Source organism: Talaromyces marneffei, chromosome 4, assembly GCF_009556855.1.
Source record: "Talaromyces marneffei chromosome 4, complete sequence".
In the NCBI taxonomy this organism is placed as follows: Eukaryota; Fungi; Ascomycota; class Eurotiomycetes; order Eurotiales; family Trichocomaceae; genus Talaromyces; species Talaromyces marneffei.
The window spans coordinates 879,682-892,829 of NC_072351.1; the positions used below are offsets into that span (position 1 = coordinate 879,682).

Genomic DNA, 13,148 nt, shown 5'->3' on the forward strand with positions numbered 1-13,148 from the left:
CCAACCACTCGGCCGCTCGGCAACCCCGCGCTCTCAGTGGGTGAGTTTCTTCAGGCCAACTGCATGTCTTACTCATCCTAAGATGTTTATTCTGTGATCATCTGCTTCTCTGGCAGTCACTCTTGCTACCTTGTGATGTTATGGATTAGTACATACAGTTCCCGATTCGGAAGCTTTGACCGAGCATCTCTGCACATAAATTGCAGTTCTTCATTTTCATGGCGGCCAAGTATCTCGTACGGGATTAGTCTCTGTTATAGCTTTCAATTTATAATCGATCCTGAAGACGAACATATCAGCCACTTTACTACGTATGTCTAGTCAGGGTGATTGGCGGCCTTGTTACGGGCACTATCAGTCATACAGTAATTAATGTAAGAATTGTATTCTAACACAAATATACTGCGGCATTACTTTTATCAATACGCAGATATATGCTTTATAATACACGGATCTTGTAACCCCGTACTGCGTTACATACGTAGGTCACATTTAGACTGACCCAGCAGTTTGGGTGGCCGGATCAACCTTCCTCTGGCAATCCACCAGCCGTCAGCCCTCCTCGAAGCTGGGGGTAGTACTCCGTACCAACAAATTGAACAATCCGAGGGACTAGTCGTTGTTGTTGTTGTTGTTGTTGTTGACGATGATTAAGGTACGAAGTACGAAAACAACACATTTATCCTCGTGATTCTCACACATCCCTACTCTTTCTTTATGCATAATAGTCAGATATTTATAACACCCTCGCCCATTCAAATGCAACGTCCAACTGGCGTCGCATCTCACATTCGGATGAGACCTTGGCAACCATTGGCGCCAAGACGCAGGTATTAAGCCATACCTCGCTTAACATACGAAGGAAGGTAAAACCTCCTCGGCTCAAAAGGCCCAATTCTTTCTAGGATTCTAAACGATCGTTATCATTTGCCATCTCCGGCCAAGCCCATATGGATGTACGTTTCTGACATGTGGAAAATCTGTCGGACTGCAGTAGCACGTACATGGTGGCTTTTTATTCTCTTTCTCGTGGACTATTTCTGTACTATCCCATTTACTTATTCTATGAAGAAGCTCGAGCAATCCCTTTTCGGTCAATTGCAAGTTAGAGCGATGCATCCTTCGCAAGACACTCAGCATTCTGATTGACTATTGTGCCATCCATTGTCGCTTTTCAATATAAAAACTTATTACATTACTCGGGACGCCTCTAACTTCTCTCAGAGAGAAAAGAGGCGCCGAACAGCTGACCTGCTCGGACATTCTGTTCTGAGATAGGTCTCTTAAAAAAGAAAAATAATCGCGAGATACCCCGCATCACCGGTTCAGCTGCATGGGAAGGAAAAGAAAAAGTTACAGAGTACAATGATGACCGCCACAGTTCGCTTAGCGATATATTGTCTCTCCGTTGTCACGAGTAGGAACGCGTACTGTCAGCCGCTGGCTTGACGGGTTATACCGAAGCCGTTCTAGTAAGCCAACAACAGTTAGTGGATTGATAGAAATGATTGGCTGTATTGACTCAGCCAACAAAAAAGGCATCGTACATGTCTCGTTTCATTGTTGATAGAGATGGTAAACGTTGCGAGCGTTTACATCGTAAGCAATTAGTACGGAGTTGGGTGTTACTTGGAATAATGCTTATACGTATCAAGAATTAAAATCATGTAGTATAGTCTCATATCCTGGCTTCGAGTACGTAGATAGGCATGGGCCATCATCCTTCACTGCTTACTGTACGGGTAACGACGGAAATGTTGACGTCTGGTAGATCGACATAATATGCATCCGAAAATAGTATCATTGATGTAACCAAGACTGTATATATAATTATGTAGGCAGATGTGAGTTGAAGAAATCTATTAGTATTAGTGGAACTTGATTCCGAATATTTATACTAGTTAACTAGTTAACTTATATAAATAAGGCGTCTATAGGGTATCCCCAAACCCTAATCTCTCGAATATGTGATTGATTGTAGTATCACTATAGTGAGAGACCGACTAATTAAGTTATATACGTAATTACATTCGTTATGGTAAAAGCCACATTTGGGAGATACATACTACGTACTTCAAATATATGCTACCTATAGTGGGATGAATTTCGCACCACCCTGTATCCGAAATTCCACACAGCCATTCGTTCTGCCAACAGAAACTAGGCATTTAGGGCTTTTGGAGAGTAAACAGTTTCTTACTACTACAGAGTACCAGCGTACTACGGAGTATGCTAGATATTAGCAAGGCGGTGAGCCTTCGGGTAGTAGTTGTCGGATAAGGGGGGGGGGGTGCGAACACATTTTTCGTGGTACTGCACAATGGGAATAGGTACCTATACGAAGCGACCTTTTATGGACTTGTACATACTTCGTATTTCTGCCTCAGTGATCGGCCGACCACTAACAACAACAACAACCCAATTCTCAGGCAATATAAAGGGTCTATGTAACGGAATTCACATGGTATCTCGAACTTTAATTGATATAGAGAATGACCTCGAGGAGTCGAGGCTCGAAGAATAAAAAAAATGCTCACGGTCCTCCAAGCCCACTTCTCTGGCATGCAATTGATTGGTAGCCTTGTATATGTTTCACAGTCATCTGGTGGCGATGAGATCGACGCTAGGATGAGAGTATATCCATCCATCCCTCCATCCATTCATCCATGGCCCATGGAAGCATGACAGACAATACGTGCTCTCTCTTATCATAAAGAATGTACGTAAAGAACTAAGGAACTTTGAATTTCTCCCTGAGAAAAACCCATTGGATATCATCCCTCAATAAACATTCCTTGACTGATCCCGTGGTTTTCCAACTCGAAGTATGTTACTAAAGTAGCTGAACCATACTACGTAGTAGACTCAAGGGAGCTGAAACTACTACGTACTAACTTTCTGGGAGACTGTGTCCCGAGATCCTGATTTCTTGCATATCTAGTCCCTCTTTAGTACAGTCGCTTGGGAACGATGACTATATAGTACATAACTTAAGTTACCCTAAAAGCATTTAGATCGATATCCAGCTCGTTAGCACTAGTTAGTAGGACTTTAGTTCAAATAACTCACGGAGGAAAGATCCTCCTCTACCTGCTCAGTTGCGTCATTATTTACAGTAGTGGACTGAACTAGTCATAAACTAAAAATATTGGGATGGATTCGTGCCAACAGGACGGCACGTACATGTATTAGATTACGAAGTTTGCGTCCTAATTTCTTGACTATCTATCCAGTGATCATACCATACCTCAAAGAGAGGTAATAGTTGGTTTCCCAGCTTCTATGAGCTGTAATATCCAGGTAACTATTATTTCATTGCTGATACCTCCCTGTTACATATCATGTCTAGAAGTAAGTAGTAAGTGTTGGCCAACCCCTATGGTTAGAGACGCTTACAAGGAAGACCCCATTTGAAAATTCATGCTTAGCAATTAAGCCAAATTATTAATATGCACTCTAGTACGAAAATGTACGGCACTAGACACCGTTTTAGTCTGTCCAGGCAGAAAATGTGATGTATCACATTTCGATATCGTGGATTAAGAGAGTCTGGACTGTTCGAAGACGATACAATAGACCAGACTGTTCGGCTAGATAAGTCGATCGATCCATTTCTCAATTACGCCTCCTATATCAATCTATATATTATGTAGATTGATCTTCATAACACTGCAGTATGCGGTGAAGCAGAATGTGATGACGACCGTTCATCATCTGAAGCGAGATTCCAGGACAGTCGCTTAGTTGGTTCTCTGTCGGACTGATAGATAGAATGATCGTTGCTCGGTTGGACGCAACTTGAAAGCAAGACTGCCGTTTTCTGACTTTTGCATATGAGATATCTAAGTATATATGCCCTTGTACGTACTTGTGTAACTGAGTGCATGACTCATAATACAGATCTGGAAGGATAACGGATACGTTTCTGGGCACAACCTGTTCCAGATCATAGCTACTGTATGCTTGTATTGATAATACTTATGGTTATACCTTGGTACATGAAGCTGTTCTTCTTGTAAGACTTCTTGCTCACTTTCCTATTTAGGAAGGTAGGGCATGTTCGGCGATTGTCGTCGACAGTGTCTATGGGAATAAGAGATTCTACCTAGGAACTGCATGATTAACTATATTTTATACGCGAGACAATTAGATACTTTTTATTGCGTACAATGCCTACTTGTCTACATATACCTTTTGTCACCTAAAGTGAAGCGTGACAGCCCGCTCAATCAACTACTCCTTTGGGTAAGAAGACAACATAATCCAAAGCGGCTTGCTCAATACCGTCAGGCTGACCCCAAATCTTCAAGAGATCACCCTTCTTGACAGAGATACCTCTAAATGTAACTCTTGAAGCAGAATGACCATCCAAATGCACACTCGGAGCGTGCCCTAATGTAAACTCATGATCCCCATCCCATTCACCAATCTGTTTATCATTTATAAACAGTTTCCAATGAGACACACCTCCAGTGACATCGTAGTAATTCACGGCAATGTCATACTTGCCCGTCTGGAAATTGATGCGCGTGCTTGCGGTGCCAGCAGTGGTGTTCGATGCGGTAACGATTGCGGTGGCATTGGAGGCAGTCTCGAATGGATTTACTGTATACGGTATGTATCCAGTCAGGTCCATATTCTCAGCTTCGATTCGCCAGGGATGGTTCTTTGTACCAACTCGGCCAGCTTCGTCTGGTATAGCTGAGAGATTGTGGTAGAATTCGCTAATGGCGTCACGCCATACGATTGAGTGACCAGCTTGATATGCGAGTCTGTACAGAACATGGTTATATCTCTCCTTGTCAATTCGGTTCTTCAATGACTCCCATTTCGTAGGAAATGTTTGCGCCGTAGCTGCTCCCGTATAGTGTGCGTCGTAGAAATGCTGAATAACCGTTTTACCAGACTGGAGTTTTTGTGTATAAGGGACGTGATGAAACCACAACAATAAATCATCTGGTGTCGTTTCAATGTTCTCGTACATGGAGGATATCTCAGGCGGATATTGTCCCGAATAACCGGTTCCATTCGACACTGTTCTGTCCATGCCAATGCTTGTATGATCTGCTCGAGTCCACTGACCCCAGCCATTGTTATCCTGAGATGCAGGATTAGGTCCGAAGTGCGTGTACAAAATATCTGTGAGCGTTTGTATACCTAGGTTCCCGCTGTAAGATTCGTACGCTGGCCAGGACTCCATTGACATTTCCGTAATAGTATCGACGACGTGCTGATCAAGTTCAAACGTCAAGCGAGTCCAGTCCTGAATGATGTCTGCAGGGTCTCGAGCGGGATTCCAAGCCAATTGACCATAAGCATATAGATTCGACATGGCAAGATGACTCCCCAGCCATGTAGTGTTTGTGCCCACATTGACAACACCCGCAAATCCACCAAGTGAACGATTGAATCTTTCCCCGGAGACGATATCGCTTACGCGAGACTGTTTGGACTCGACGCGAAGATCAAAATCTAGAATCGTCTTCCATAATGGAGGCAGATATACCAAATGGCACTGCTGACCCAGATACTCCTGCGCAATCTGGAGTTCAATTGCCGTGTTTGTATTCAATAGATTAGCGAATAAGGGTGATGCAGGCTCGCGGACTTGGAAATCTATAGGTCCGTATTTGATTTGAACGATGACATTGTCTTCAAACTCTCCATCGAGATCCTTGAAGAACTCCACAGCGGCATTTGCACGATCGGCTTTCCAGTTAGATTCGTTCAGCTGGTTATACACAAAAGCACGATACATGAGAATGCCTCCATGGGGCTTCAAGGCATTCGCGAATAGGTTAGCACCCTGAGAAAGGGTGCGATTGTATACGAGGGGGCCTGCTTGACCTTCCGAGTCTGCCTTGACCAGATAGCCGGCCATATCAGGCACGGCCTTGTAGAGCTGATCTGTGATATTTGTCCAGAACTTGATAACCCCTTGGTCAAGAGGATCATATGTATTTAGGCCTCCTATTTGCTGCGGCGTCGCAAAGTTCAGTGAGATACCAAGCTGAACACCATATGGCCTAAACACGTCTGCAATCCTGCCGAGACCTTGGATGTTCTCCGGCGTCAGGAGAGATGAATTGGCATTGACATTATTCACAACCACGGCATTCAAGCCGATTGATGCCAACAGACGCGCATATTCCGTGGCCCGAGTTAGGTTAGCCACGACAACGTCATTCTTGAAGAATATTGATGCACCTCCATAGCCACGCTCAATACTTCCGTCGAGATTGTCCCACTGATTCACCCATCTGATATGCGCATGTGGATTACTGGTATAGGCAACATCTGAAAAGTTTCCCTGTGCGAGCATTGACAGGTATTCGAATGTGCCATACAAGGCGCCACGCTCATTCTGGCCGATGATTTGGACTGAATCTTTGCTTGTGTGCAGCCAGAATCCATCTTCAATCAGGTCACCCCAGTTGGTGCCTGTCCCGAATGCCTCGGTGTATGCATCAGCCGTTCCAACGACGATAGACGAAGAATGCGAATGGTCCTTGGTCGAGTTCACGATATCAATGGGTTTGTGAAGGATGCCCTGGAAGCCTTTCTGTAATTCTTGGGCAGCGGTGTATACCGGACTATTGACTGAGCTATTCAGCGCGACGATGCTGGATGGAAAGTCATGGGGGAAATGACTGGCAAGAGAAGCGGGTAACGGTGCATATCGGAGCCAGCCATTGAGACCATCTTCAGCCAATGCGTGGCCAAAAAGAGACGTTAGTAAAAGAAACGGCAGAGCACGCATTTTGACTGATGAACTAAAACTGTGTGTATTATCATTAGGGCATTTGGGCAATGTAAGGAGATCTAAATACCCCCTCCACAGGGCGACGCCATCGTCACCAAACGATCCCCAATACTTACTTCCAAGGATATATACCGATCTTTAGGCTAATCCTCGGGCCAAATAGCCTATTATGTTAGAACAAGCTCTTGTCTGCATCTGCCATTGATCAATGAAAACATATCCATTAATGAAGATCGGCAGGCCTCCAGAGTGCGGGGGATGTCCGTGTTGAATATAGCATCGGCTTTATCCCCGCGGGAAGAGACGATCATTCTTATTTAACCGGGTCTGGACCTAACACGGAGAAAAACTAAAGTTGGCTCATATTCAGAATTGTTGGTTGGTTGTTAGTAGTGTGACCTGTGGTGCAGTGTCTGGCGAAAAGGAAGATTAGGGTTTGCTTTCAATGTTGTTACAAGATATGGTACCGAGACATATTTATACATCCGGTCGGTGCTCAAGAAAGCATTTCCGAGTTGACATAGGGATTCTTTCTGGTCTCTCAGAAAGCTGGAATACCCTCGCTTGTATCACTTGTAACCATTCACCCCATAGTCATCAATTAATTTGAACGCATAGTCTAGAAAATCGCCAACAGAGCTTATGGTTAATGAGAGTGGATTAGAGTGGGACGACTCGGATGTACCTGACCCAGATACCTACGTACGATACATGACTTTGTATGTGAGGATTGAATCTCCCAATAAATGATAGCAACGCCAATGTTACTAATGTCAATACTTCACCCCTGCTACTTGCATACTGCCAAGTAAGTAAAGCATCGGTACAAAGTAACGACTACATTATTGAAGGGTTCAACCGATCTTCGATTTCTGATATTGAAGCCCCAATTTTAGTCCCGCGGGAGGACCGAGTCCCAGCCAATCAAAGCTCGCACAAACTCCGCATATTATTTTTCTTTTGACACGGGGTAACTGCCCAACTTCTCCTCCTATCTTGCACTCCCTCAGAAGTCAATGAAGAGCCTGGCCATCGCTTGTTGCTATCTACCTGCGCCATGTCAATAAAGACCCCCTACCCGACGGAGGACGAGCCACGCCTCGAATTAGGACCCGACGACAAGCTCGAGAATCATACAGTCGTGCTTGTGACAGGAGCCAATTCGTACGTACACACCACCCAAGAACTATCTCGAAATGTCCGCAAGCTAATTATATTTATTCTGGCGAGTACAGTGGTCTCGGCTACGCAACCTGCCTCCGCCTAATCGACGAATTCGCCAAAGACCCCGCAAACAACCGCAAACAACTAACCCTCATCTTCACCACACGCCGTCCACCCGCCCAAGTCCAAACCCTCAAAAATGACATGCGAAAACATGCCCTCATTCTCGGACCCCAAGTGTCAAGTCGCATCAACATCCTCGCCGAAACCGTTGATCTGCTCAACCTCCCCTCCGTCCGCGCTCTATCCATCCGCTTAAACCGCAACTTCCCAAAACTCGACTCCATAATCCTCAACGCGGGGATAGGAGGATGGTCAGGCATAGACTGGCCATCCGCGATCTGGAACGTGTGTACCGACTTGTTGCACTCCGCAACATGGCCAACCTTCAAACTCGGGTACGTCGGCATGGTAGTCCCCAACCAGACCCATCAACCAGACGAAAAACCGTTGGGATCGGTGTTTTGCGCAAATGTGTTTGGGCATTATATGCTTGCTCATAATGTGATGCCGCTACTCAGGCGATCCAAAAATCCGGGAAGGGTGATTTGGGTTAGTAGTATTGAAGCGCGGGAAGAGTCGTTTAACGTGGACGATATCCAGGGACTGAAGACCAATATTTCGTATGAGAGCTCAAAGACGTTGACGGACATATTGGCCTTGACGTCGGATTTGCCGAGTACGAAGCCATGGGTGCAGAAATTCTTGTCTGCAGACGACGACGACAAGACAGAGGGACCAGAACCGGTGAATTATCTCGGCCACCCCGGTGTCTGTGGTACATCGATTGTACCGCTCATTCTCCCTCTGTACTGGTCCTTTGTAGCTGCAATGTATATTGCACGCTGGTTGGGATCGCCTTGGCATACCATCTTCCCCTACAGCGGCGCGAATTCGCTTGTTTGGCTCGCTCTGAGCCCCAAATCAACCCTCGACGCAGCTGAGAAACCATATCGGGACCGGGCCGGCGGACACGCAAAATGGGGATCTTCGACTGATTTTTGGGGAAGGCTAATTGTGGCTAGTACGGAGACGGATGGGTGGGGACACGGAGGCGTCGTTGATGGGGTGCACGTTGTAGAAGCAGACAGAGTCAGAAGGAGGAGAAGGGGGATGAAGGTTGCCAGTGCAGAGGATAGGGTGCGGTTTGAGGAGTTGGGGAGGGAGTGCTGGCGGCGGATGGAGGAGTTGAGGGTTGAGTGGGATGGGTTGCTTGACAGCCTCGAGTCGAGTAGTGAATAAATAGCACGTCTCAAATCAGTGATTGAGGATGATTATACGATAGTATACTATATACATATGTAGGTATTCCTACGACATATAATTCTTGCCATCCCTACTTTTGACCTCTAGGCCCAGTCAAGTGATTGAAGCAATCATCGGTTGATATTCATGCATACGCCGCTGTCTCAAAAAAAATATATACATGCAAGACATTAAGTATAGTCATTAGCCCGTAGCATCGAGAGAGCGAACGCTGATAAGCAGAGGAAAAGGAAAGGACAGAAAGAAAAACGAGAGAGATTGTGTGAGACAAAGAGAAAGGGAGACGATTTCTCCAACAGTGGTAAAATAGTAATAACACATACAGGCAAAGACAGCATCAGCTTGGTAGTTTGAAGCAATGTAATGTTTGGTAGCAATAGTGGGCAAAGACTTGTGTATGAAATAGATGGGGGTATTGGTACAAATTGGGTATCATGTGTAGGTGAGAAGCCAAGGTAGTCGGTCTGTCTTGGCGGCCGTTAACGAGTGGTTGAGATGATATGCTAAGTATGGTACAGGTGTAAGTTGTGGTGGTGCTAAAGGCAGTCTATACCATCCTTCGAGAACGTCTCCGAGCCCGCCAGGCGGGTTCATCATCAGGTGTTGCTAACTCGCCGCCTCGAGCAAGATTCAAAGAAGAAACGTCAATGCTGGCGGTAGATTTGGGCCGTTCTGTCGTAGACCGAGCAAACCCTAGGTGGCCAGTAGGAGATGACTCAGTATCCTTGTTGTGTGAGCCTTTCATCCAACCCAACAAAAGAGATCCTTTGCTGCGAGGCTCTGGGCTGTCAGAAGTGATTAGCCGTGAAGCTGTCGAAGGACGACGATCTGAAAGTGGCGTTGTCAGTGTGCGGCCAGATGTACGACCAACAGGAGAGGCACCTTCGTCGGAATTAAGCCCAGGTCCTGAGCTAGTTCGTCGGTGCCTAATCAACAAATTCCTATGCGGAATAGGCGAAAGTATGGTATTGGAAGTAACCACCGACTCCGGCTGTGTATCCTGTGACTGGCGGTTTCGAGTTAAGAATCGAGGGCGTAGTGACAGGCGTCTGCGATGTTGCTGCACCTCCGGCATAGGTTGAGACTCGGTAGCCCAGGCATGAAGGCGAAGCGGTGGGTTACGTGGAGTATGGGCATCTTCGATTGTGATTTCATCGGCAGAGTCGTCCTTTCCAAACTCTTCATGCAACTTCTCTTCAGCTTCTAGCTCTGGGCTAGGATGCTCCACCTTGCTAGTTTCGTCTTCAGCCTTTGCTGCTTCCAGCCATTCCTGTGGCGTCAACGCTGGAGTAATAGATTCAGAAGATGATGTGCGGACCACATTCTCAGCGCCTTCTCCATTGAAAAGAAGATCTCCACCGTAGCAGCTTATTCTTGGACTACTCGGGCTTCCGGGTCCTAACACACAAGTGGCTTTTGCCGAACCTCTGCCATAATGGTTGAATGAATATAGGTTGGTAGGACTATTCTGCGCATTAAGCTGTGAAACCACACTTGCTGCAGTATCGATTCCATCAGAACGAGTGCTCATGCTAATACTTCGTGTTGTAAGTTCGTCCGCTGAGCGTGGTCGGCTCAATACGCTTCTGGTAAGTTTATCCATGGGAAGGCTAACATTAGATCCGTTTTTGAAAGCAGGGCGAAATGTGCTCATTGTATCAGGAGTTGGCGGCAGGTTGCCTCCGAACTCAGCCAAGTGCTGTTGACGTGGGCTAAGTTGCTGAGTACGTCCGGTCTTGCGCATCGGCTGAAACGGCTCGTCGAGATGGGTGATAGGTACGTGTGAGCCTCTAGAAACGTCAGACACAGCACGAGCTCGGTATCGATTGCCGTTGCTGGTTTTTCTTTGTGAACTGCGCTGATCAAAATACATCCAGTCGCTAATTCGATCAGAGAGATGGCCGTTGTGCAGATCTTTTGTAGGAGTAGCGGCCACAGCTGAGTGTTCGTTGTTGACCAGAGTCATTTGATCCAAGCGATCCAAATGATCGAATCCGGTTCCCTTAGGCTCCGGATCATGTGGAGCAAAGTAGCTACATTCACTCAGGATACTCAATCTTGGTGATGGGGGGTCCGCTATTGAGTCAACAGTAGTCCCTCTAGTCGATGCACTGACTGATCGCACTGATTTATTTTCTTCTTGTAGGAATAGGCTTCGGAGAGCAGCAGTGCTCCTATTTTCTTCACGCAAGAAAGAGGGCGATTTGCGGGGCCGACGGACTGTTCCCTTTCTTGAGGATGTCCGATCAGGAATGTCCACGAAGGTTTGCGCTCTAGGCGTGCGCACTTCAGAGACATCAGCGACTGCATTGAAGCCACCATCCTTGGGTAGCGGTGTGGTTCCACGACCGGTTTGCAACTCCTCGACCTTTGCCTCTAAATGACAAATCAACTCCACAGCCTCGCTAATAGCTTGGTCTCTTCGATCGAGTTCTGACTGTAGTTGTTCGTTTTCCTCTCGCAACCGTTGGTTGTTCTCCTCGACTTCTCGCAGCTCGTCTAGTTCATCCTCTAAATCGTGCATCCGTTTCAGCTCCTCCTCCATCTCATGCATGCGCTCCATTCTCTTCTCTAGGCCGGCAATCTGTTCCTTGCGATGGAATATTTCAAGTTTCAAGTCGAAGTTCAGCTTGTTCATCTTTGACACATACTGTTGTTTTACCGTTAGTCAATGACTTAATACCTGTCAGGAGGGGTTCAAACCTGATCCATCTCGCGAATGCCCATATCACGTGGCTGTTTCTGGCCAGAGGATGCAAAACTATTGATCCGTCGCTGTTTCTCAGAGGGACTGTTCTCTGCCGTCAGGGGTTGCGACCCAGCGGTCGTGGGCCTGTTATCAACATCTTCTGACAGTTGAGGGGTCTTCCGGGCACTTCGAGTCGCGCGTTGTTCTTTGATCAAGTCTTGAAGAATGGTCGACGTTGGGTTGACGAGTGTTGTGGAGGAAGTGTCGGTGCTAGCTGCTGTATATGGCGGTTAATAGTGTAGGGCCAGGAAGATTGGCGAAGAGACGCGTACCAAAATCTTGGTGAACAGGAGTGTGTGGCCGTGAGTTCATAATGGCAAACTGGGATTTTGCAATATCTGAGATGTAAACAATTAGCGGTCAAAGGTAAAGTTGCATGCTGTAGCCTTCTTTCTCCATAGCATACCGTTATTAACGTGGGGTGGGTTGTTGCGAGATATCTTTCGAGAGGATGAATGACGAAGGGGGTGTGCAGTGTCAGTCGGACCTTGTTATCCGAATGTTGTTAGTATTGTGGATGTGACCAATAGAAGAATCAACAAGAATAAGCTCACGGGAAGAAAGTCTTCTTGAGGATGTCCGTCGCGTCGGAGACACACCGCGGGTACGTTGTAAGAAGGGTGATGGTGAAGGCGACGGTGAAGGAGAGGGTGATTGCCTGCGTCTCTGATCGAAGAGACTCATACTGGCCGAGCAGTTGCAGACCAAAGGTCTGCTTAAAAGGTACGGAGCAAAAGTCGAATAATGCGGAAGGCGGGACCTCCCTTCCTGGCAAGTGGTGCGGCACTTTTCTTTGGCTACAGACGCGCACCTAGTGTCGGAGGTTATTTTGGCCTCGAATTACTAGCAGTTGCAGTGCTTGGGCGATCATTGATTGGCGGGTCCAGCGAGGGCGACGACAAAGCGCGTTGAAGTCGACATAAAGGGGTGGCAGATATGCGAGGGGGTGTTGAGTTCGCACAAAAGAAAGAAGAGGTACGCTGCACTCCGCACAGGTGCCTCAAGTACGAACGAAGGACTGCATCGGAGCAGTAAATTGAGTTTCAACGAAGCATCAGATGTAGACTGAATACACACAAAACAGCATCGCGGGGTCCGAGACAATAAGAACAGCAAAGACTGAAGTCGGGAAGATAGATAGTAATT

General features: G+C 46.6%; 3 protein-coding genes across 3 annotated transcripts; 1 reads left to right on the top strand and 2 right to left on the bottom strand.

Annotated features, from left to right (window-relative positions):
* Positions 1-4,225: 4,225 nt before the first annotated feature.
* Positions 4,226-6,760, bottom strand: EYB26_005377 (uncharacterized protein; the record flags this gene model as incomplete). Its single annotated transcript, XM_054264663.1, has 1 exon — positions 4,226-6,760. One exon carries the CDS (start codon positions 6,758-6,760, stop codon positions 4,226-4,228), a length of 2,535 nt encoding a protein of 844 aa, XP_054120638.1.
* A 1,060-nt stretch (positions 6,761-7,820) lies between these two features.
* Positions 7,821-9,229, top strand: EYB26_005378 (uncharacterized protein; the record flags this gene model as incomplete). The annotated part of the gene is made up of 2 exons (XM_054264664.1): positions 7,821-7,927; positions 7,999-9,229. The coding sequence occupies 2 exons, from the start codon at positions 7,821-7,823 to the stop codon at positions 9,227-9,229; spliced, it is 1,338 nt and encodes a 445-aa protein (XP_054120639.1).
* Positions 9,230-9,800: 571 nt separating this feature from the next.
* On the bottom strand, positions 9,801-12,686 carry EYB26_005379 (uncharacterized protein; the record flags this gene model as incomplete). The annotated part of the gene is made up of 6 exons (XM_054264665.1): positions 9,801-10,081; positions 10,136-11,903; positions 11,957-12,216; positions 12,275-12,340; positions 12,409-12,489; positions 12,557-12,686. The coding sequence occupies 6 exons, from the start codon at positions 12,684-12,686 to the stop codon at positions 9,801-9,803; spliced, it is 2,586 nt and encodes an 861-aa protein (XP_054120640.1).
* Between the last annotated feature and the right edge of the window lie 462 nt (positions 12,687-13,148).